Source organism: Saccopteryx leptura, chromosome 3 (assembly GCF_036850995.1).
Source record: "Saccopteryx leptura isolate mSacLep1 chromosome 3, mSacLep1_pri_phased_curated, whole genome shotgun sequence".
Classification (NCBI taxonomy): domain Eukaryota; kingdom Metazoa; phylum Chordata; class Mammalia; order Chiroptera; family Emballonuridae; genus Saccopteryx; species Saccopteryx leptura.
In genome coordinates, this window is record NC_089505.1 from 65,889,127 (window position 1) to 65,913,843 (window position 24,717).

General features: G+C 54.7%; 1 protein-coding gene across 1 annotated transcript in view; it reads left to right on the top strand.

The window, feature by feature from the left end:
• The window catches only part of BICRA (BRD4 interacting chromatin remodeling complex associated protein), an 81,910-nt gene extending 57,627 nt beyond the window's left edge, over window positions 1-24,283 (top strand). Inside the window, exons 3-15 of the mRNA XM_066373866.1 lie at window positions 666-711; window positions 802-844; window positions 2,579-2,644; window positions 4,943-6,901; window positions 7,511-7,687; window positions 17,958-18,563; window positions 18,715-18,895; window positions 19,159-19,268; window positions 20,189-20,250; window positions 21,147-21,295; window positions 21,402-21,496; window positions 21,685-21,787; window positions 22,318-24,283. Coding sequence (XP_066229963.1) covers window positions 671-711; window positions 802-844; window positions 2,579-2,644; window positions 4,943-6,901; window positions 7,511-7,687; window positions 17,958-18,563; window positions 18,715-18,895; window positions 19,159-19,268; window positions 20,189-20,250; window positions 21,147-21,295; window positions 21,402-21,496; window positions 21,685-21,787; window positions 22,318-23,417 — 4,692 coding nt within the window. The 5' untranslated portion in view covers window positions 666-670 and the 3' untranslated portion in view covers window positions 23,418-24,283. The remainder of the gene's footprint in view (window positions 1-665; window positions 712-801; window positions 845-2,578; window positions 2,645-4,942; window positions 6,902-7,510; window positions 7,688-17,957; window positions 18,564-18,714; window positions 18,896-19,158; window positions 19,269-20,188; window positions 20,251-21,146; window positions 21,296-21,401; window positions 21,497-21,684; window positions 21,788-22,317) is intronic.
• Window positions 24,284-24,717: the final 434 nt, after the last annotated feature.

Consider the following 24,717-nt stretch of genomic DNA (forward strand, 5'->3'; position numbering starts at 1 on the left):
CGGGGCTCAGCGGGCTGCAGGCGTCCCCCTCCGCCATCTGCCCTTTTTAGGAACCACTCTGCATATGTCTTCAAGGGGGCCGAGAACCTAGGCCGAGAAGCCCTTCTTGCAGCCTGCACCCTCCTCCTTCACCCGTTCACTTGCAGGACGAACCCCTAGCCTACTCTGGGCCGGGCCCGTGCTCAGGCAGGGCAGCGTGGCAGAGAAAGGCATGTGCTCCAGGGCCAGACTTCCTGGATTCGAGACCTAGCTCTGCCTCCTGCTAGCTGGGAGGTGGAGAGTGGGGGTCTCTGCGCCTCCATTCACTCTGCAAAGTGGGGATGGCAGGACCCACCTCGAGGGATACTTTGAGGCTGCGTTAGGAGTGTGTGAAATACTTGGCATGGGGCTACATATGATCGGGGCTCGCTTAGTCTTAGGTGGTGTCAGATTCCGGGGACAGAGTGACAGGGGAGGAAAAGGCAGCTGTGCCTGCTCCGGAGGCTCTGCAGGGAGGGTACCCAGGGGTGCTCCCCACCCCACCCCCGTCCAGAGACTCAATGGAACAGAATCCCTGACCTTCCAGCCTTGACCCTGGGGAATGGTCCTTGAAGGGGGGTCCTGGCATGCTGCTGACATCTAACCTCGTCTCCCTTGCCCTCTCCGCCCCACCCCGCCCCGTCCAGTGGCGATGGATGATGAGGATGGGAGATGCTTACTAGACGTGATTTGGTGAGTAACGGGCTCTCCCCCACCCTCCCTCTCCCTCCCGTCCCCACCCACCCCTCACCTCCTCAGTGTCTCTTCCCTTCTCTCTTTCAGTGACCCTCAGGCCCTCAATGACTTCTTACATGGATCCGAGAAGGTGAGTGTTGAGCAGGGAGGCGTTTCCAGGGCAGGGACTGTGGGATTGGGAGCTGACATGTTCCCTGATTCAGTGGACATCTGCCCTGACTTCTGTGAGCGGGGCAGTAGGGCTGTGGTGAAGGGCAAAAGAGACGGCAATTCCGTCTTCATTCTGTACCCATGTCCTTGGTCACCAAAGTGACTGGTAACCCATAAAGGTGATAGTGGAAAGCACCATGCAGAGTAGGATGCAAAACAGTAGTGTCGCTTGCACAACAAAAGAGGTTTAAAAGGAAATGAATGGGGTGGGGCAGGGGCTTTAGCGAGTGTGGTCAGAGAACGTCACTCTAAGGAGGTGACATTGAAGGTGAACCTGAAGGGTCAGGGGAGGTGCTATGGTGTTCAGGGCAGGCCAAGTGCAGGCACAGAGGCAGGAAAAGGTGGCATGTTTGAAGAACTGAAAGAAGGCCAGGTGGGGGGTAGACTAAAGGTGAGATGAGTAGAAGGTGAGACTGGAAGTGAGGAAAGTCACCAGGTCGTGCAGGGCCTGGCAGACTTGGATCGAGGAGTTTAGATTTTATTTTGAACGTGACAGGCAGCTCTGATGGGTTAATAAGTGGGAGAATGCATATTCTATTATCACCGCAGAGAATGGGGCAGAGTAGGGGAGAGCCGGAGTCAGTTGAGCTATGAGGAGTTGTATTAGTCAGCTAGGGCTGCATAACAAATTGCCCCAACACTTAGTGACTTAAAACAACATTTGTTAGCACTCTCACAGTTTGTGAGGGTCAGGAATCAGGAATCAGGGGCAGCTTCACTGGGTGGTCTGGCTCAGGGTGCCTCCTGGGTTTGCAGTCAGGTGTTGGTTGGGGCCGCTTACATCTGAAGGCTTGGCTGGGGCCGGAAGATGTGCTTCCACAACAACTCATTCTGATGGCTGTTGGTTGAAGGCCTCTGCTTCTCACCACGAGGATATCTTCTTGGGATGGCAACCCCCAGAGCAAGTGACCCAAGTGAGAGAGCCGGGAGGAAGCTCAGTGCCTTTTATAACCTAGTCTCCCAAAGTCACACTCTGTCACTTCCCTCAGTTTGTATTCACTAGAAGCAAGTCACTGAGCCAGTCCGCACTCGCAGGGAGGGCAGAGGAGCTCCATTCGAGAATTGGTTGATAGCATGGAGGCAAGTGCAGTGGGAGGCCAGTGGCCTGGGCACAGGGACAGGCAGTGAGGAGGGCCAGGAGCTGGCTTTGGGGTTTATCTGGGAGGCAGAGTGAATGAAACTGGTTGTCAAGGAAGAAAGTGTTCTAGATTTTGGTCTGAACAACTGAGTGGGAGTCTGGGGTGGATTCCAGAAGTCCACGGGGGACTGTTGGATATACCAGTCTGGGGCTCTGGAGAGACGTCAGCTTCAGGGAGGAATTGGCAAGGGCTCCTTGGTTGGGGACATTCACTGGGCGCATATGGATGCCAGGCTCTGTCCTAGGCACTGAGCATGCCCCTAGAAATCAGCCACATTCCTGCCCCCCGCCCCCTGGGGACAGTGCTGCACAATGAGTTAGGTGCCTGGGTGGTGGGCCATGCCAGGCAGTGGAAGGGACAGAGAGTTGGTGGGAGGCTCTGTTGGGGATACCTTGCCCCCCTCCTCATCTTATATTTTTGTCTTGTATCACCCTAAATTGGGTTTTGTTCTAGAGCAGGGACTGGCTCACTGCCCAGCTGAACTTTGACCTTGGGTGGGGCGGGTCTTGTTGCAGCTCGACAGTGATGACCTCCTGGATAATCCTGGGGAGGCCCAAAGTGCCTTCTATGAAGGTCCTGGGGTGAGTGGACCTGGGTTTGGGGAGGACCGTGGGCTCCTGGTCACCCCCCAGCTGCCCACAGCAGCAGCCAGCGGGAGAGGGAGGCCCTGAAGGCAAGACGGAAGAAGTCACGCTCATCTCCGTGATGCACTTTGCTGGGGGGAGGCAGGGGTGGTCACTGAGAGCAGTGTGGGTGGAGGTGGACCCTCTGCTGCCTGACCACTCTGACTGTGCCCACACGGTTCTTGGAGAAGGAGGTGAGGCTCCGGGCCCTGGCCATGGGGCCTTGGCAGTCAGCTGGTACAGCGCTGTTCTGGGAAGTTGAGGGAGATGCCGGCCCTGGGGTCCACTAGGGGCACTTCCCTGGGGGGGAAGAGCATGTGGGGGTCTGGGGGCCTGTCTTTGCTCAGCTGTTGAGGGGTGACCTGGGTGAGGGAAGGGATCAACTGATAACAGACCTCAGTCTTCATCTGGAAAATGAAGGCAGGTGATGGACAAAGCCCAGGGTGGGGGCCTCAGGGGACATTTATTGAGCACCTGCTGTGTGCCTGGCTGTGCCCATTACGGAATGCCAGTGTCCTTCCCTCTTCTCTCTCTCCTGATGCTTCTGCCTCCCTTCTCCTCTTTTTCCTCCTCTCCCCTCTTCTCTCCCCCTTCCCGTCCTCCCTTCTGTCCTCCCGTCTCCCTCTTCTCCATCCTCATAGCTACACCTATATATTCTGAAGAATTTATCTTTCGTAATATAAATGATCAAATCTAAATCTAAGACCCAACAAATAAACATCATTTTATGTTACTACCCTTATGGACCCATTAATGTTGACAAGTCTCTATTCTTACTCTGAGGCCATTTTCTCATCACTGCTGTCTTTTTTTTTTTTTTTAAGTGAGAGAGGAGGGGGGTGGAAGGGAGAGGGGAACATTGATCTGTTCCTGTATGTGCCCTGACCAGGGATCAAACCGTAAACCTCTGTGTTTTGGGATGACACTCTAACCAACCAAGCTATTTGGCCAGGGCTCTGCTGTCATTTTTTAATACTTACCTGGTCCCTGGTTGGGCTTTAAGCACCTCCTGTACATGATGTCAGTGAATGTCACGACCGTCCTAGGAGGCTGTCTGGTTAAATATCAGTGGGGATTCCATACTGTGAGCATAATTATTGCCTATAGAGTATTCTTTTTTTACAGATTTTATTTATTCATTTTAGAGAGAGGAGACAGAGAGAGATAAGGGGGGGAGGAGCAGGAAGCATCAACTCCCATATGTGCCTTGACCAGGCAAGCCCAGGGTTTTGAACTGGCGACCTCAGCATTCCAGACCTATGCTTTATCCACTGCGCCATCACAGGTTAGGCGCCTGTGGAGTATTTACTCAAATATGCACACGCACATTTATGCCCCCATATCATGAATTGTGCATGGAAAGCATTTACGAAATGTCAGACTCTTAGTTCACTTGGCCCAGAGTAAGTTCACGTGCAGTAGCAGCTGCTGCTGTTATGGGTAATAGAACTACAATCTTTTATCTGAAACCTGTGGGGCCCAGGTATGTTTCAGAATTCGGGATTTTTCGGATTCTGGTGCAGGGTGTGTGACGCTCATTCACTTTTCTGTGGTCAGACTTAAGAAGGGCCGTGTTAACTGGGTAAGTCGTACCTTTCCCCTAAAGCACCACATCGAGTCTGATCAAATTTTGCTTCCAAAGCCTTAGGAAAACACTCATGGTTTTCAGAGCCTTTAGGGTTCTGGAATTGCAGATGAGTGTTAAGGGCCTGACCAGTGGTGGCACAGTGGATAGAGCATCGACCTGGGATGCTGAGGACTCAGGTTCACAACCTCGAGGTCACCAGCTTTGACACAGGATCACCAACATGATCCTAAGGTCGCTGACTTGAGCAAGGGGTCACTGTCTTGGCATTAGCACCCCAGTGAAAGCACATATGAGAAACAATCAGTGAACAACTAAGGTGCTGCAGCTACGAGTTGATGCTTCTCATCTCTCTCCCTTCCTGTCTTTCTGTCTCTGTCTCTCTGAGCCAAAAAAAAAAAAAAAGAATGAAGAGACTGTACGACTATTTATTAAATGGTTTATAGTACATTCTCCTGAAGTGTACAAATAGGGAGAGAGGGCTGGTGAAGCAGGCTCTGCAGCTAAGCCCTGTTGGAGCTGGGATTTGGCCCCAGGTCCAGCCACTTCCATATGGAATGTTCTTTCTGATTGTGCCGCCCTGACACAGTGTATCCCCTATTTCAGCCGTGCCCTGAGCCCGACCCTTTGCTAATCTCAGATCTGTCCTTCCCACCTCATTTGGCCTATAGCTCCACGTGCAAGAAGCTCCTGGCAACCACTTGAACCCGGAGCCCAGCCAGCCAGCCCCCAGCGTGGACCTAGACTTCCTGGAAGATGACATCCTGGGCTCGCCCGCGGCAGCCGGCGGGGGCGGCGGGGGTGGTGGGGGCTCTGACCAGCCCTGTGACATCCTTCAGCAGAGCCTCCAAGAGGCCAACATCACTGAGCAGACGCTCGAAGCCGAGGCCGAGCTGGACCTGGGCCCCTTCCAGCTGCCTACCCTGCAGCCCACAGACGGTGGGGCAGGCCCGGCGGTCACTGGAGGGGCTGCCACCGTGGCCTCAGGGCCCCAGGCCCTCTTCCCAGGTGGCACAGACCTGCTGGGACTTCAGGCCCCACCCACCGTGCTGACCCACCAGGCCCTGGTGCCACCCCAGGATGTGGTCAACAAAGCCCTGAGTGTCCAGCCCTTTCTGCAGCCTGTGGGCCTGGGCAACGTGACCCTGCAGCCCATCCCAGGCCTCCAGGGTCTGCCCAATGGCAGCCCTGGAGGTGCCACGGCGGCCACACTTGGCCTGGCACCCATCCAGGTGGTCGGCCAGCCGGTCATGGCACTCAACCCGCCCACTTCCCAGCTTCTGGCCAAGCAGGTGCCTGTCAGTGGCTATCTGGCCTCGGCAGCTGGCCCCTCGGAGCCAGTGACCTTGGCATCGGCTGGTGTCTCACCCCAGGGGGCCGGCCTGGTCATCCAGAAGAACCTCCCAGCCGCCGTGGCCACCACACTCAATGGGAACTCTGTGTTTGGAGGAGCAGGAGCTGCCTCTGCCTCCGCCACCGGGGCGCCCTCAGGGCAGCAGCTGGCGGTGGCCCCAGGCCTCGGCACATCCCCGCTGGTTCCTGCACCCAACGTGATCCTGCACCGTACCCCCACGCCCATCCAGCCCAAACCTGCCGGCGTGCTGCCCCCCAAACTCTACCAGCTGACACCCAAGCCTTTCGCCCCTGCAGGCGCTACACTCACCATCCAGGGTGAAGCGGGGGGCCTCCCGCAACAGCCCAAGGCCCCCCAGAACCTGACTTTCATGGCTGCAGGCAAGGCTGGCCAGAACGTGGTGCTGTCAGGCTTCCCCGCCCCCGCCCTGCAGGCGAATGTCTTCAAGCAGCCTCCTGCCACCAGCACGGGGGCAGCCCCGCCCCCACCCCCTGGGGCCCTGAGCAAGCCCATGAGCGTCCACCTCTTGAACCAGGGCAGCAGCATCGTCATCCCTGCGCAGCACATGCTGCCTGGCCAGAACCAGTTCCTGCTTCCTGGTGCGTCCGCGGTCCAGCTCCCCCAGTCGCTCTCGGCCCTGCCAGCCAATGTGGGTGGGCAGATCCTGGCAGCTGCGGCCCCCCACGCTGGTGGACAGCTCATCGCCAACCCCATCCTCACCAACCAGAACCTGGCGGGCCCACTGAGCCTGGGTCCCGTGCTGGCCCCCCACTCCGGGGCCCACAGTGCTGCCCACATCCTCTCCGCCCCCATCCAGGTGGGCCAGCCGGCCCTCTTCCAGATGCCCGTATCCCTGGCTGCGGGCAGCCTGCCCACGCAGAGCCAGCCGGCCCCCACCGGCCCCACTGCCACCACCGTCCTCCAGGGGGTCACTCTGCCTCCCAGTGCTGTGGCCATGCTCAACACCCCTGACGGTCTGGTGCAGCCGGCCACCCCTGCCGCCACCGGGGAGGCTGCACCTGTCCTCACGGTGCAGACAGCCCCGCCAGTGCCCCCCACGGTCAGCACCCCGCTGCCTTTGGGCCACCAGCAGCCACAGGCACAGCCTCAGGCCCCCACACAGGCCCCCACACCCCAGGCCACCAACCCGCCTCAGGCCACCACCCCCCAGCCCAGCCCGGTCCTGGCACCCAGCCCAGAAAAGATCGTGCTGCCTTCCTCAGCTGCTGCCACGGCCATCCTCACTCAGGACTCCCTGCAGATGTTCCTGCCCCAGGTAACAGGGCTGGGCGGGGCAGGGCCAGGGGCTGCTTATAGGGCTGTGGGGGTGAGGGGCAGAGGGGAGGGCAGGCAGCAGGTTCTGCTACGGAGAGGGGCTTGCAGTGAGGCTGAGACTGGGGGGATCTTGTGGGCCAGGACAGTGTCTCCGAGATGGCACCCTGCTCTGGATACCACTGTCCCCTAGGAGGAGGTGCGAGGGTGACAGGGTCTGACTGACAGATGATGGACAGGAAAGGAATTGACTTGACATGGGAGAGGGCATGGTTGACACATAGACACGGAGAGTGAAAGGCTGGACAGCTGACAGACAGACTGCCCTCCCGCTAGAGTCCTGGGAGTATTGCAGGAACGTTGGGCAAGATGTGGACGGACTGACAGGGCAGGTGGGAGGAGCTGGAAGACCACTGACCTCCAGGGACTTGGGAGGGAGCTACCCAGCTGTGGCCTCCCTGGCGCCTGGACCGCCAGGGCTGCCAGCCTCGTGGTGCCCCTTGTACCCAATTCTATCACACCCTTCTCTGTTGCATCAGTGGGGAGGGGGTCTTGGGTGGAAAGGCTGCAGGTCCGTGGGGGCGGCCGGGTGACCCTCTGTGGGCTGTTTCAGGAGAGGAGCCAGCAGCCCCTCTCCGCCGAGGGCCCCCACCTCTCCGTGCCTGCCTCGGTCATAGTCAGCGCCCCGGCTCCCGCCCAAGACCCAGCCCTGACCACCCCTGCCGCCAAAGGAGCTGGCCTGGGCCCTCAGGCCCCCGACGGCCAGGCTTCCCCGGCGCCAGCCCCCCAGGTAGATGAACCCCAGCAGCGTGTGTCCTAGCCCAGACTGGCCTTGCACCACGCCTTCTTCCGCTCTCCTTCCTCCTGTGGCTGCCCTGCCTGCCTGTCTGTCTCGCTGGCCTGGGAAACGGTGCTCTCCTCCACTCCCCAGACATTTCCTGAGGGGCTCCTGACAGTCATGGGCGCTTGAGACCAGGGCCTGTCTCCAAGGCCAGTCCCAGGGGAGCCCACACTTCAGGCAGGAAGTTGATGTACATAACAGGAAATTGATGATTTCCTAAATTATACTTTTCATATCTAGATAAAACATTCAGGTAGTTCACATTTTGAAGGATACAAATGAGAAACTCCCCCTCCTGAACCTCAGCCTCCTGCGGTCCCTCCTTTTCTCTGCACAAACAATGACATCTGGATTTTTTTCCTTCCATTTTTACAAAAACAGTAGCATACTCTACATGCAGCTTTGCAGCTCGCTTTTATCATTTAAAAATTCATCTTGGAGACTACTGTGTTTTGTTTTGTTTTGTTTTTTATTGATTGATTTTAGGAAGACAGAGAGAGGAAAGGAGAGAGAGGGGAGGTGGAAGGGAAGCATCTGTTCCACTCAGTCGTGCTTTCACTGGTTGCTTCCCCTGTGTGCCCTGACCGGGTATCAAACCTACAACCTTGTTTCAGGAAGACGCTCTAAGCGACTAAGCTGACCGCTGAGGCCAACTACTTTGTTCTTTTATACAACGACATTGTGTATACTATTATAGTACTCCGTTGTGTGGACATGCTGTTATTTAACCGTTAGTCTTTGTGTGGCATCTTGGTCACTTCCGGTTTCAACCTGTTATAAGCCAGGCTACAAAGAAAAACTCTGTCCACCCATCACTTTGTAGGATACATTTTTAAAAAGGAAACTGCTGTCTCTAAGAGCATATGTGTTTGTAGTTTTGACTAGTATTGCCAAAGTCTCTCTCCATGGAGTAAAATTGGTTTCTCCTTTATCACCAATATAAGATCTATGCCTGTTTTCCCATAACCTCAGCAGTGCATTGAACTTGACCAGTCTAGTCTAGTAGGCAAGAAACTGTAGCTTGTTTTAATTTGCATTTCTTTTACTGTGAATGAGGCTGGGCAGATTTTCGCAGGTTTAGAACTATTTGTGTTTTCTTTTCTATGGAATTGTCTGTTCATACACTTTGCCATTTTAACATTTCGCTTCTTGATCTTTTTTCTTGTTGATTTGTAGAAATTATGTATAAGGAAGTTTAGCATTTGTCTAATATGGGTTATAAACACATGAGAGGTTAGGAGAGCCCACCACCTTTTATTCTGGAGGAGTGGACATCGTGCTCATTCAGAAAGGACCTGTGGGTAGGTAGACTGGGATAGGAAGGCAGAGGAGGGAACCGCATCAGCGAGGCCCAGGACAGCAGGCATTAGCTGGGCTTTGGCCTCAAACAGCCATGGTTTCCCTCTTGCATGTTCACTGCCGTGCGACTTGACCACCAATGCCTTCATTCCATCAACAGATGTTTTGGGGGAAGGGGCTTGGCTTTAGCATGTGCCAGGCCTTGTGCTGACCCTGAGCAAGTCCGTGGAACTGCTGGACTTTGATTTCCTCATCTGGAAAATAGGAATAATAGTTTCTTCTAGATCAGGGGTCCCCAAACTACGGCCCGCGGGCCACATGCGGCCCCCTGAGGCCATTTATCCGGCCCCCGCCGCACTTCCAGAAGGGGCACCTCTTTCATTGGTGGTCAGTGAGAGGAGCATAGTTCCCATTGAAATACTGGTCAGTTTGTTGATTTAAATTTACTTGTTCTTTATTTTAAATATTGTATTTGTTCCTGTTTTGTTTTTTTACTTTAAAATAAGATATGTGCAGTGTGCATAGAGATTTGTTCATAGTTTTTTTTTTATAGTCCGGCCCTCCAACGGTCTGAGGGACAGTGAACTGGCCCTCTGTGTAAAAAGTTTGGGGATCCCTGTTCTATATCTATTAGGAATATACAAGCTCACAGGTACTTTGCACAGAGCAAGCACTCGATATATATTTGCACTTAAGTGTTGTTGTTATGGGGTAGAGCATGGGCCCTGTGCAGAGGGACATGGGGCCATGGTAGCATCATCTCTACACAGAGAAGAGAAACAGGCTGGGAGGAGAAGGTGAGGGCCAGGCCTGAGAGAGACCCAGACTGGAAGCACTGTTTCTAGAGTAGGTCACACATAGGCCTGGGTCCCTCTGGCGTGTGTCTTCCCGTTTTCAAGTCTCCATCCTCAGCTGTGACTTGGGGCTGGTAGAGTCCCTTCTTCTGATCACTGGTGGAGAGCCAGACCAGGGCACATTTGTCCTGTGCCATTTCAGAGTGTCACTCTGCAGGCAGTGCTGAGCTCCTGCTGGGCAATGGGTACATGTCTGGACTCCACCCTCAGCCGTCCAGCTGTCCCAGTTGACCCAGCACTAAAGAGGTTCTTGGATAAAGGACTCTCAGTGGCAGAGTTTTGTCTCTCTTCTCCCAGCTGTGTCCCCAGTGCCCAGAACAGTGCGTGGCACACAGCAGATACTTGGTGAGCATTTATTACCGGGAGCCCAGCCACCCATACTGCACCTGTTCTGTGCTGAGTAGGCTGCTGTGAGATCAGAGGGAGCCATGACTAATGAGCACTAGGTGTGGTTGGAAAACCACCGTTCGGGATAGTTGTGGGTAGTCGTTAGGAGCAAGGACTCTGGAACCCTGACTCTGCCACTATAGTCTCTGTGACCTTATCTCTCTGTGCCTCAGCTTTTCCCATAAAGTGAGAGCAGAGATAATACGTACTTCATGGGTTGTGAGGGACAAATAAAGCATGTCAAGTGCTTAAACATTGTTGGCATGTTGAAAGTCCTACAAAATGAAAGAAGCCAAGCAAACTTTCTCCAAAGGTCCAATAGTAAACATTTCAGGCTTGACAGGTCTCTGTCATTACAGTCGATCCCCCTTATCTTTTTTTTTTTAATTTTATTTTTTTGTATTTTTCTGAAGTTGGAAACTGGGAGGCAAACAGACTCCCGCATGCGCCTGACCGGGATCCACCCGGCACGCCCACCAGGGGGCGATGCTCTGCCCATCTGGGACGTCGCTCTGTTGCAACCAGAGCCATTCTATCGCCTGAGGCAGAGGCCACAGAGCCATCCTCAGCGCCCGGTCAAACTTTGCTCCAATGGAGCCTTGGCTGCGGGAAGGATAGAGAGAGACAGGAAGGAGAGGGGGAGGGGTGGAGAAGCAGATGGGTGCTTCTCCTGTGTGCCCTGGCCGGGAATCGAACCCAGGACTCCCGCACGCCAGGCCGACGCTCTACCACTGAGCTAACTGGCCAGAGCCTTTTTTTTTTTTAAGTGAGAGGAGGGCAGACAGAGAGACAGACTCCCACATGTATCCTGTCCAGGATCTGTAGATTTCTTCTCCTGTGTGCCCTGATCAGGAATCAAATCTGGGACATCCACATACTGGGTGGATGCTCTTACCACTGAGCAAACCAGCCAGGGCTTATGTCTGATCCTATCTGCAGGTCACACTTTCCAAGACCCCCAGTAGATGCCTGAAACTGCGGATAGTATTGAACCCTATATATACTATGTTTTCTTTTTACATATACATACCTTTGATCAAGTTTAATTTATAAATTAAGCACAGTAAATGATTAACAACAATAATCAAATAGAATAATTATAGCAACATAAAAGGTATGTGAATGTGGCATTATTAAATAAAATAAGGGTGACTTGAACATAAGCATTGTGATACCAGGACAGTCACTCTGATAACCAACAGCCCCTCACCGACTACTAGGCAAGGAGCGTTAACAGTTTGGGCAAGCTGAACAAGGGGCAGTCTACATCCCCAGCAGTGGGGATGGAATGAGATTTCATCACATTCTTCAATTTAAAACTTAAAAATTGTTTATTTTTGGAATTTTCCATTTAATAGTTTTGGGCCATGGTTGACCCCAGGTAACTGCCACTGCAGAAAGCAAAACCGCAGATAAGAGAGACTGTGGTGGCACAGTGGATAGAGCATTGGACTGGGACGCGGAGGACCCAGGTTCGAAGCCCTGAGGTCTCAGGCTTGAGTGTGGGCTCATCTGGTTTGAGCAACGCTCACCAGCTTGAGCCCGGGGTCACTGGCTTAAGCAAGGGGTCACTCACTCTGTTGTAGCCCCCCAGTCAAGGCACATGTGAGAGAGCAATCAGTGAACAACTAAGGTGCCACAATGAAGAATTGATGTTTCTCATCTCTCTCCCTTTCTGTCTGTCCCTCTCACAAAAAAAAAAAAAAAAAAAAAAATGAGAGTCTTTTGTGTATAACAAAAGTAGCTCTAGACCCCACCTAAATGAACGAGCATGGGTGTGTTCCAATAAAACTTTATTGATAGACATTGAAACTTGAACTTCATGTCATTTTCACGAGTCACAAAATATTTTGATTTTTTTTTTCAATCATTTAAAAATGTAAAACTATTCTTAGCTTGAGGGCCATACAAAATGATAAGCAAGGCACGCAGGCCAGATTTGACCTGGGGCTGTGGTTTGCTGACACTTTTCAGGCCTTTGTCTTATTAGATGGCACACCATGATTTATTCATTCAGTCCCCTATCATGAGGACTTAAAGTGGCTTCTTTTGTAATTGTTAATACACAACACTTGCCTGACCAGGCGGTGGCGCAGTGGACAGAGCGTCGGACTGGGATGCGGAAGACCCAGGTTCGAGACCCCGAGGTAGCCAGCTTGAGCGCAGGCTCATCTGGCTTGAGCAATAAGCTCACCAGCTTGGACCCAAGGTCACTGGCTCAAGCAAGAGGTTACTCGGTCTGCTGAAGGCCCACGGTCAAGGCACGTATGAGAGAGCAATCAATGAACAACTAAGGTGTCGCAATGAAAAACTGATGATTGATGCCTCTAATCTCCCTCCGTTCCTGTCTGTCTATCCCTCTCTCTGACTCTGTCCCTGTAAAAACAAACAAACAAAAAAACAAACAAACAAACACACAACACTCACATTCTTTACCCATGCTTTGCAGACATGTTTGAAAATACCAGTAGAGTAAATTTCTAGAAACAGGATGGCTGGATGAGAGGGTAGGTGCATTTTTCAGATATTTTATAGAAAGCACTAACCTGGTTGCTCCTCCAAGAGGTTTGTGCCTGAGTTTCATCCAGCCTAGAGCCGCAGCCCAGAGCTGCAGGGGCCGGGCCGGGCCACGCCAGGCGGGAACCACCCTCTCCTGCACCCCGCTCTGATTCTGCGTGAGGCTGCGTGTCTTGCCATCAGCACACGGGCAGTTAGAATTTCTTGGTAAACAGTTTACTTGTGTGGTTGTGTAAAAAAAATATTATAGGCCCTGGCTGGTCAGCTCAGTCGGTTAAAAGTGTCATCCCAAAACAACAAGGTTGCTAGTTCCATACCTGGTCAGGGTTCACGCGGGAAGCAACCAATGAATGCACAACTCTGAGTAGAACAATAAATGAAAGATTCCCTTCCCCCTCCCCTCTCTCTCCCTTCTTCTCTCTGTCTCTATCAATAAATATTAAGCCCTGACCAGATAGCTTGGTTGGTTGGAGCATCCTCTCAGAAGGTGGAGGTTGCCTGTTTGGTTCCCCAATCAGGGCTGCTCAGCAATGGAGCCATTTTTTTTAGCACCTGAGGCAGAGGCCACCTCATTGGAACCACATGGCTGCAGGAGGAGAAGAGAGAGAGAAGGGGGGAGGAGCAGGAATCATCAATTCCTATATGTGCTTTTTTTTTTTCTTTTTTGAGAGTCAGAGAGAGGGACAGACAGGAAGGGAGAGATGAGAAGCATCAATTCTTTGTTGCAGATCCTTAGTCCATTGATTGCTTTCTCATATGTACCTTGACTGGGGGATGGGGGGGGGACTGCAGCAGATTGAGTGACCCCTTGCTCAAGCTAGTGACCTTGTACTCAAGCCAGCGACCATGGGGTCATATCTATGATCCCACGCTCAAGCCAGTGACCCCGCGCTCAAGCTGGCAACCTTGGGGTTTCGAACCTGGGTCCTCCGCATCCCCGTCCGATGCTCTATCAGCTGCGCCACCACCTGGTCAGGCCGTATATGTGCCTTGACCAGGCAAGCCCAGGGTTTCAAATTGGCGACCTCAGCGTTTGAGGTCGACTCGTTATCCACTGTGCCCCCACAGGTCAGGCACACAGTAACTTATTTTTGTGTATCCTTATAGTTCTTTTTGCCGGTATGGTCTAGTGCACTATAGGTTTACATTTTCCTCCCATTTCTCTCTGACAGAAGCTAGCACACTGCAGTTGGCCCTCCATATCTGCCAGTTGTGCATCCACAAATTCAACCAACTGCAAATCAAAGAGATTGGGGAGGGATTTCCAAAAAGTTGATCCCTGAATGAAACATGATGACAACTGTCTACATAGTGTTTGCATTGCATTAGGTATTATAAGTAATCTAGAGATTATTTAAAGTATACTAGAGGATGTGTGTAGGTTATATACAAATACTACGACATTTTATATAAGGGACTTGAGTGTCCGTAGGTGTTGGTGTCCACAGGGGGTTCTGTAACTCATCACCATATCCCAGTAAGTGCTATATTGATTCACATTAGACTATGTCCAGGCTTTGGCACCCCACACAGGCCTGCAGTAAACAACTTGTTCATGTGTTCTTTCCCACACAAGCAGGTGTATCCATCTAGTCACTTCCCAGAAGACTATGTGCTGGATCAAAGTGAATGCGCACTTATATTTGGGTAGCTACTGCCAAGTTGCGTTCCTCTGGAGTTGCAGCATGTTGTGCTAGTTTAGACCTGATGAGCAATATGAGTGTCTATACGAAACATACGGCTTATTCCTAATGTAATGAGTGAAAGGGGTTCCATAGGATGCTTTCAATTTGCATTTCTCTTGTTTTGATTTGCATTTCTTGAAATACTCGAGCTTTTTGTGTTTTCTTTCTTGTGCACTGCTGGTCATATCTTTTGCTCCACTTTCTCACTGGTTGTTATTCTTAGTGATTTCTAGAGACTCTTTACAAATTAGAGAGATGAACTTTGTGCTGTAAATTATAGATACCTCCCCCAGTATATCATTTGGTTTTTGACTTTGTGGTTTATGTGTGTGTATTTTTCTGCATTTTTAATGAGAATAGATTTAATTTTTTAAATTTGGGTATTTTAAACTTAGCTTTAAAATCCTCTCAAATATATGCAGTTTCAGGAATAATACAAAGAATTTATGGGAGTTCTTAAAACAGTCAACATTACCTTATCTGAGGCGGTTTCTAAGGAGCAGGAATCTGGAGGTAGCAGCTGAAGGGTTCTGGCTCACTAACTCTCATGAGGGCAGACGTGAACCAGAGCCACAGTCATCAGGATGCTTGACAGGTCTGGAGAATTGACTTCCAAGATGTCACACTCATGTCGCTGTTGGCAGGAGGCTTCAGCTCCTTTCTACAGGAGCCTTTCTGAGGGGACTCTCATAACATACTGCACAGTGGCTCCCACCAAAGTGAATGATGCATCCGAAAAAGAAAGAGACTGTGCTCAGAATGGAAGCCTCAGTCTTTTTTATAACCTAACCTTGTAAGTAGCAGGTGATCACTTTGGCCAAATTCTATTGGTCACAGAGACCAACCTGTGTACAGTGTCAGAGGAGACAATATAAGAAGGTGTGATTTGCCTGACCTGTGGTGGCGCAGTGGATAAAGCGTCGACCTGGAAATGCTGAGGTCGCCGGTTCGAAACCCTGGGCTTGCCTGGTCAAGGCACATATGGGAGTTGATGCTTCCTGCTCCTCCCCCTTCTCTCTCTCTCCCTCTCTGTCTCCTCTCTAAAAATGAATAAATTAAATTAAATTAAAAAAAAAAAAAAGAAGAAGGTGTGATTTGCCTGACCAGGTGGTGGCGTAGTGGCTAGAGCGTCAGACTAGGACACGGAGCACCCAGGTTCAAGACCCCGAGGTCGCCAGCTTGAGCGTGGACTCATCTGGTTTGAGCAAGGCTCACCAGCTTGAGCCCAGGGTCACTGGCTTGAGCAAGGGGTTACTCGCTCTACTGTAGCCCCCTGGTCAAGGCACATATGAAAAAGCAATCAGTGAACAACTAGGGTGCCACAATGAAGAATTGATGCTCTCCCTTTCTGTCTGTATGTCTCTATCTGTCCCTCTCTCTGTCTTTGTCACAAAAAAATAAAATATATAAAAAAAATAAATTAAAAAAACAAAGAAGGTGTGATTGCTGGGTCTCAGATGCTGGCTGCCACACCAGACTTACCCAGTATAAATACTTTGCTACATTTCCTTTATCTTTAGCTCTCTTAATAGCATTATTTTTTTTCAAGTCATTTGAGAATCAATTGCAGACATCACGCTCCTTTACGCTACAATATTTTAGTAGAGTTTTTCTGCCCTTAAGAACAAGAGAACATTCTCTTACTTGACTATAGCAGATAGATTCAAATGCAGAAAATTGAGCATGGAGACGATCCCGTTATCTAGTCCACTGTTCAGAATGCGGGTTAGCCAGTCGTCCAGCCGTATGCAATGTATTACTCTCCTGACTTCACTCAGCATTCTGGCGCTCAGGACTGGCCCTGGGTTAGGGAGGTATGGCATGGGCCGGCTCTTTTTCTCTCGACTCACTTAGCTACTCACCTGTTTGGGGCCATTTGCACTGGTTTCCTATTTTCTCTCTTGTAAATACTCCCACAATGGGTAGCTCTGTGAGCAAGGGCCCAAATGCTCCTTATGACAGATTTCTGGAGGGGGACGCGATGTCAAAGGTTGGGGCCTTTTCGAAGTCACCGTACCAAACTGCTTTCCAGAGGGCTATTCCAGGTGACACTCTCACCAGCCTCTTGTGAGAGCCAAGGGCTGCCCTCTGGTCTCTCATTAGAAGTGGCAAGCCTTTCCAGGTTTGTGGATTAAGTGATTGATTGATTGGATTCTGTTTGGAATTGCCGAGGTCATTCAGGGCCAAACTTGGAAGGAATGCTGGACGGGTCCAGAGGCCTGGAGACTTACTGCAAGTCCTGACCCTGATCCTAAAGCGGCCACTCTGGGGGCTGGAAACAGAGCCCTAGCTTGGAAGCATGGCAGCGCTCAGTGGCCTTGGAAAGCCCCCTGAGTCCCCCTCACTCAGCTCTGAAGTCTGGGGTGGTGGTGAGACAGGGAGGCTCTAGACTGGTCACTCCGCTCCTGGTGTCTGTGCCTCATCTGTGAAATCGGCCCAGTGTGATCATAGCTCTCGGGGCTGGAAGACCACATTAGTGGGCATGGGCGGCCAGCCCAGCTCGCTGGATCGGTGTGGACTGTCACTAGGGTGAGGATTCTGTGACAGTGCCAGTATCACTTACATCACTGCCCTCCCTGGCTTGGCGGCCACTGATGAGGCGATGATTCTTGGGGAGGTGACTTCTGGGAGTGGAGGGGGTGAGGCTCTGTGGCCAAGGTGTGTCCCAGGCAGGGTCGCTGTGTCCGTGTAACAGGACTATGCCCAGATCTCACGTGCAAGTCTGGCTCATGCACCCACCCACACTCGCGTGTGCACACACAGGCCCATGTCTGCAGGCTCATGTGGCTCCTAGGTCAGCCTGCAGCCCTGACCACATAGGCACACTGAGGCAGAGGCCCTGGACACTTAGAATGGGGCCCAGGGTTCACAGGCCGGCATCCAGAGGGGCCTGGCCCTTTCTCTCAGTGGCCATCCTTATTATCCTCAGCTCCCTGGTCCCCCAGTCCCCCCTGTGCCCTCCGTGGCCATCAGCCCCCACTCTGTTATTCAGCCGAAGGTATCTACACTAGTGTCTGTTTTTTCTTGGTTAGCTAGACAGTCAGGCCCGGGTGGCTTCTGGGACGCTACCCTCGCCTGGCTGCCTCCTTCTCCCTTGCTGCTTGTGCTTCTGCTCCTCGGCCCTGCCTCCCTGCTGGACAGCCGGTGTGGTGTCGCCTGCTGCTTCCTCCACTGCTGCCCCCAAATGCTGCAGAGCTTGCCTTAGTCTGGGGCGATTGGGAAGGCGGAGCATATGTGAAGGGGGTGGAGATCCAGAGGGCTTGAGGTGGGGGATGGGTGCAGGGGTGAGGTGGGGAGGTGAGAAACAGGCCGGAAGGATAGCACTGTTGCTGTCACGATGGGGTTCTTCCCAGATGGAGTTACTAAGGAGGGTGGTTCCTTATGGGAGTGGCTAGTGTCCCCAGTATCTTGGGGCAGTGGGGGCCGAGGTTGGTTCTGACCCTTGCCCCCTCCCCTCTGCCTCCTTCCCCTGCCCAGATCCCAGCAGCAGCTCCATTGAAGGGCCCGGGCCCCTCCTCGTCCCCATCACTACCTCACCAGGCCCCTTTGGGGGACAGCCCCCACATGCCCTCTCCGCACCCCACCCGGCCCCCTTCTCGCCCGCCCTCCCAGCCCCAGAGCTTGTCCCGCCCGCCCTCAGAGCCTGCTCTGCACCCCTGCCCCCCACCCCAGGCCCCGCCCACTCTGCCTGGCATCTTTGTCATCCAGAACCAGTTGGGCGTCCCCCCACCTGCCAGCACCCCTGCCCCCACGGCCCCAGGCCCACCACAACCCCCTCTGCGCCCCGCCTCCCAGCCCCCGGAGGGGCCACTGCCCCCAGCCCCCCACCTCCCTCCTGTCTCCACCTCCTCCGTCGTGGCCTCCGAGACGTCCACCAGACTGCCGGCCCCCACGCCGCCTGAATTCCAGATGCAGTTCCCGCCTGGCCAGGGACCCCACAAGTCCCCCACGCCCCCTCCAGCCCTTCATCTGATCCCAGAGCCTGCAGCACCCCCACCACCACCTCCTCGGACCTTCCAGATGGTGACCACCCCTTTCCCAGCGCTACCCCAGTCGAAGGCTCTTCTGGAGAGACTTCACCAGGTAATCAAGGCAGGGACCAACCCCACCGCACGCGCCACAAGCCCCCAGCCCTCCCCCTGTAGTCTGATCGAAGCTACCCCCATCCCTGGTGCTTGGCCGTCCAACTCCTAGTGTGTGCCCCTCACCCCTCAACCACCTGTTCCCTCCTTAGGTACCGTCCGGAATCATTCTCCAGAGCAAGGCCGGGGGACCTTCCACTGCCCCACAGACCTCCACCAGCCTAGGACCCCTCGCCAGCCCCGCTGCCTCAGTGCTGGTCAGCGGGCAGGCCCCATCCGGGACCCCCACCGCCCCCAGCCACCCCCCTGCCCCAGCACCCATGGCCACTGCAGGTAGGGTTGAGGTAGTCCATGAAGGAGAGATGGGGGCCTGAAGGTGGGTGGGGGCTGAGCTGTGGCTGTGTGAACCCAAGGGGTCATTCAGACCTCACAGGCTAGGGAAGGTGGAGGAGGAAGGGCTGTCCCCCAGATCTGAGGGCTGGTGGGGCCTCCAAGGCCAAAAAAACACAAGCACAGCGGGGTGCAGGCTTGAGGATCACGTGTGAGGAGGGGACCAGTGACCACTGAGCCCTGTTTGTCCCCACCTCTGCTCCCAGGTCTCCCTCCTCTGCTTCCTGCAGAGAGCAAAGCTTTTGCCAGCAACCTCCCGACCCTGAGTGTGGCCAAGGCCGCTGCATCTGGGCCAGGGAAGTCCTCCGGGATGCAGGTAAGAGGCCAACAGGGTGGAGGGCTGGGGCTCGGGCCGTGTCACCAGGGAACCTGGGAAGGGGCCGACGTGACAAGGGAGGCTGACGGATCGGCACTTAAGACATCCAGCTGATGGGTGAAACAGCAGGACAGTGCGGGCAGGGGCGTGTGAGGGACCGAGACAGCTGGACAGACCCACAGACACCAAGACAACAGGGTGACAATAGGAGAGTTGACGTGAGTGAGACCTTGATACAGTCACTGGAGGGGATGGGACAAGCAGGCAAGAGGTCGATACCCTAGGAGGAGAGGTGAGTGAGACTGTCCAATGTCAGCTCAGGACAGGTGGAAGAGAAAGGAGGGACCTGGTGATGGAAGGGCAGGGTGCGTGTAGGGGACTGAAACAGAGACCACCTGTCAGAAATGGGGGCACAGAAAAGAGGGCAGGTGGAGGGACCCGGACCCAGGAAGTTGGAGAGACCGGGAGATTTAGCAGAGGCCAGGCGGGAAGACAGCCTGGGAGAGGGGAGGAGTCCAGTGGAAGGACCCCGGCAGGATGAGAGGGCCGGGGGGCGGGGCAAGTCTGCACATGAGAGCGCATACGGAGGCCACGTGGTGAGCAGGAAGGGAACCCCAGGAGTGTTCCTGGCGTCCAGACAAGGCAGGCTGAGGCCGAGAGACCCACGCATGAGGAGGGGTGGAGGGGAACCCGGCTGACAGTACCGGGGCTCACGCCTGCGTGTCACCCTCTCCTCACTGTGTGCCACGCCAGGGCCCAGCCCCGGTCTTCCCCGCAGGTTGAGTGTGAAGGGCCAGGACCCCAGGCCGGGGGAGGCAGGCTTCCTCCTGTCTGTCCCAGGCTTGGGGGGAAAAGGGATGAGGGTACCAAGGTGGCAGTTTCTCCGTGCGGTCTCCTCACTCCTCTTCCTCCCCCCACAGTATGAGAGCAAGTTGAGTAGCCTAAAGAAGGCACCCCAACTTCAGCCCAGCAAAGAAGCGTGGTGAGTGGCAGCGCCCTATGCCTTTCGAGAGGCCTGGGAGGGTGGGTGAGGACCACCCTACAGAAGAGGGCTTGGGCAGGCTCAAGTATAAACCCTCGCTCCACCTCCTGTTGGCTCTGTGGTTTCCCAGTGCTCTGTCCCTCACTTGCCTCAGTTTCCCCCTCTGGGTAGTCTTAATAATAGACTGGCAGGTGAGGGTTCGATGGGAGTGTGCCTCAGCACCTCACACAGGCCTGGGGGGGATCGGTGTTTGTGTGGGTGGGTGAGTAGATGTTGGATGCTTGCCTGCATTCTCTCTCTCTTCTGCCTGCCTTCCACCAAGAGCATTGCTCAAGTGCTCGCTCATTGCCGGGTCCTGTGCTGGGTTCTGGAAGCACAAAGCAGACCACCAAGTCCTGCCCTGTGGTGGGGGGTGGGGGGGTGGCAGCATGTCTGGTCACACCAGAAAGAGACATAACTCCCTGTAACATGTGTGGTAGTAAAAAGCCTGTGAGTATTAGGTACCAATCAGCCGGCGGACTTCCCTCCACTCCTGGAGGTTGCCATTGGGCCACTGCAATGTGGGGCCATGCTGCCCCCCGGTGGCGGCAGACAGGATAGCATGGAGGCTGAGCAACAGGCCTGATTCCCAGCTAGCTCTGCCTCTGCCTCACTGTATGTTTTGAGTCCAGGCTCTTCACCTCTCTGGGCCTCAGTTTCCTCCTCTGTGAAATGGGGGTCATGATAGCACCAGAGGTTCAGTGAGGCAGACGGAGCATAGTCTGAACGTGCTAGCATCTGCTTCCCAAATGTTCTCTTGCTCCTGTTTGCTTTGGGGCCAGGGGCTCGGGGTCCTGTTTTCTCCCGGCCTCACCACCAGCTCTGCGTGTGTGGTCTCTCCCTACCCCCACCCCCAGTTTCCTGGAGCATTTGCACAAACATCAGGGCTCTGTCCTGCACCCAGACTACAAGACAGCCTTCCCTTCCTTTGAGGACGCCCTGTATCGCCTCCTGCCCTACCATGTCTACCAGGGTGCCCTCCCCTCCCCCAATGACTACCACAGAGGTAAGGCCTCCCAGGACTATACCCCCTCCCTGACCCTGCTGTGCACCCTGCTCCATCCGCCCGCCTGCCATGTCTGTGCCTCTGGACCTCTGCTCTTCCTCTGCAGTGGACGAGGAGTTTGAGACCGTCTCCACGCAGCTGCTGAAACGCACCCAGGCCATGCTCAACAAGTACCGCCTCCTGCTCCTGGAGGAGTCCCGGGTAGGGTGGCTGTCACCTTCCTCCCCGGGGGACCCTGCCCTTCCCCCTGGTGAGGAGGGAGGGAGGCAGAGTGGCTAGCGGGCAGATCACAAGGACAGTTGTGAATCGACTTCCTTCCACCGCCGCTACTCACATCACCTCCCTCCATCCCTCCTGGCTTTTTCACTTGCCCATTTCCTGCCCCTCAGAGGGTGAGCCCCTCAGCAGAGATGGTGATGATCGACAGAATGTTCATTCAGGAAGAGAAGACCACCCTCGCCTTGGACAAACAGCTGGCCAAGGAGAAGCCTGGTGAGGGAGGGGAGAGGTGTCCCCCACCCAGGCCCTTGGGGCAGAATTAGACTTGGGGTGGGGAGAGGGTGTGGTCTCACTCCGCCACTAGGCTGCGCCTGAGCCCCGCCTTCGTGGTCTGTCTCCCTGGGAACTAAGTCCTTCCTCCATCACCTTGTCCCTTTCACCCCCTCGGTCCTGGCACGGGGAAAACACTCTCCCACCTTCAGGGGGACAGAAAAGCAAGGGGGCAGAGCCAGAACTGGCGTGAAGCAAGCAAGGTACCCAGGTTGCCAAATGTAAGGTGGCATCCAATCTCTGGTGCTGCATGCATACCTCCGTCGTCCGGCCTTATGACACCCCCACACACACATGCACACATGGCGGGGATTTGGGGATTGCCGAGAAGGGTCACAATGAGTCAGGGGTTTAGCCCAGGGGCTGGTGGGTAGTAGGTGCTCAGTGCACACCAGTTCCTCTTAGCTCGTTCTGCACAGGCGCCCCCTGCAGTCCCTAACCCTGTCGGTGTTCTTGGCCCCCTGCTTCTCCAGATGAGTACGTGTCTTCTTCGCGCTCCCTCAGCCTCCCTGTCGCAGCCTCTTCGGAGGGACATCGGCTTCCCGGCCATGGCCCACCACCATCCTCAGCGTCTGGGGTGCCCACCCAGCCCCCTCTGCACCTGCCCACCAAGCTGGTGATCCGACATGGTGGGGCAGGCGGCTCCCCCTCCGTGACCTGGGCCCGTGCATCATCCTCCCTGTCCTCCTCGTCCTCCGCCGCCTCCTCCCTGGATGCTGATGAGGATGGCCCGATGCCTTCGCGCAATCGCCCGCCCATAAAGACCTATGAGGCTCGAAGCCGCATCGGCCTCAAGCTCAAGATCAAGCAGGAGGCTGGGCTCAGCAAGGTCGTCCACAACACAGCCCTGGATCCAGTGCACCAGCCCCCGCCGCCTCCGCCCCACACTGCGCTCAAGGCGGCTGAGCCCCCGCCGCGGCCCCCGCCACCACCCCAGACCACTGGCCAGATGAACGGCACCGTGGATCACCCGCCGCCGGCTACTACGGACCACAAGCTGCCAACCCCAGCCCCGCACTGCCCCCGCCTGCCCCTACGGAAGACATACCGTGAGAACGTGGAGGCGCTGGGCAGCGGGGCGGCCGAGGGGGTGGGGCCGGGCAGGGCCCGGGGCAGCAGTCCAGCGCCACTGCCCACCAAAGTGGACGAAGCCACCAGCGGGCTGATCCGCGAGCTGGCCGCGGTAGAGGATGAGCTGTACCAGCGCATGCTGAAGGGAGCCCCACCGGAGGCCACGGCCAGTGCTGGCCAGGGCAGTGGCAGCAGGGACCCTGGCTGGGAGGTTCCCCCACTGCCCCCTGCCAAGCGGCGCAAGTCTGAGTCACCCGATGTGGACCAGGCCAGTTTCTCCAGCGATAGCCCGCAGGACGACACACTCACCGAGCACCTCCAGAGCGCCATCGACAGCATCCTGAACCTCCAGCAGGCCCCCGGCCGGACATCCGCAGCCCCGTACCCCCACGCCCCCCCGGTGGCCGTCACGCCAGCCTCCCCGTCACCCCTCCACAGGCCAGAGGCCTACCCACCCTCCAGTCACAACGGTGGCCTTGGTGCCAGGACGTTGAACAGATAACACCGGGCTGGTCTTCCCTTCCCTGTCGCCTCGCTCCGTGCAGACACCAGGGGCAGCTGGGCATCTGTCCTCAGCCTCCTGGGGGACACAAGCCGGGAATCCCAAGTTTTTCTTGCCTAAGTTATTTGAGTCACAAAGGCCTCCTCCCTCACCACCTGCTTTAGCTGGGTTGTTGGGCGGGGGTCGTGGATTTAGGGGAGGGGACTGTAAATGTAAAATGTCCCCTGCCAAAGGAGGGTTAAACCTGGTTGTGTCACTTCCCATTTCTTCCCACCTCCTGCTATACTCCACCCCTCCATCTGGGGGACATGCGTGTTTGCCAGGGATGGGGGCACCCTGTGTGCACTGCTCACGTGTGTCTGGGTATCAGGCTTGTCTGTGTGGCTCAACATCTATGCCTGGAAGGCGCTCAGAGCTGGGAGGATCCTTGGAGGCCACGCTCAGCCTCTTAACACTGCCCCCAGCAGGCCATAAGCGGAAGCGCAGGGAAGGGACCTTGTGAGCCAGCATCGCAGGACCCCCATAGGGCACCTGCCACATCCCTGTGTGTGCGTCCAGCTCCTTGTCCTGTGTCCTTGTGTGTGTGCCTGAGTGAGCAAGAGAGAGAGAATGAGAGAGAGAGATTACGAACCCTCCCGTCCCTCGACTGAAATCCGGGCACCTGCAAAACAGGAAACCGGGGTCTTCCTCGCACACCCCTCAACCAGTCTTCCCTCTGTTCTTCCTGCCGCCAGCCACCCACGCCAGATTTTGAAATCGGAGACAAAACTAGTACTGTAAGATAAATTTTTTTGTACTGTATTTATTGTGTATAACGATTTTTTTAAAGGAGAATTCTGTACATTTAGAACTCTTGTAAATTAAAAACCAATTCTTTTTTTTTTTTAAACTACTGATGCCCCCTCGGTCCCTTTGCTTTTGGGTCTTTAGGGGGGTTGGAGTCCGAGGGTTGGGGCGAGACCTAGGTGGGAAGGGTGTATTCCACATGTATTTGTTGAGTACCTACTAGGTGCCAGGCCCTGTTCCTGGCCCAGGAGTGCTGCAGGAACCAGGCAGGCAGGAGTCCCTGCCCCGGGTGGGGTGGGGCGGACGGACTTACTGGAGAAAGAAAACAGCTCAACAGATCAGGAGAGTTTTTCTGTGGGTTTTGTTTTTTTTAACTCCCATCTCCCTACCCCCTCACCTTTGGCAACCATAGCTTGCTATTTTTGTCTATGGGTCTATTTCTGTTTTGTTTTGGTTATTCATTTATTTTCTTTCTCTGCTGTTCTTATTCACATTAATGTTCTGTGGTCTCCGG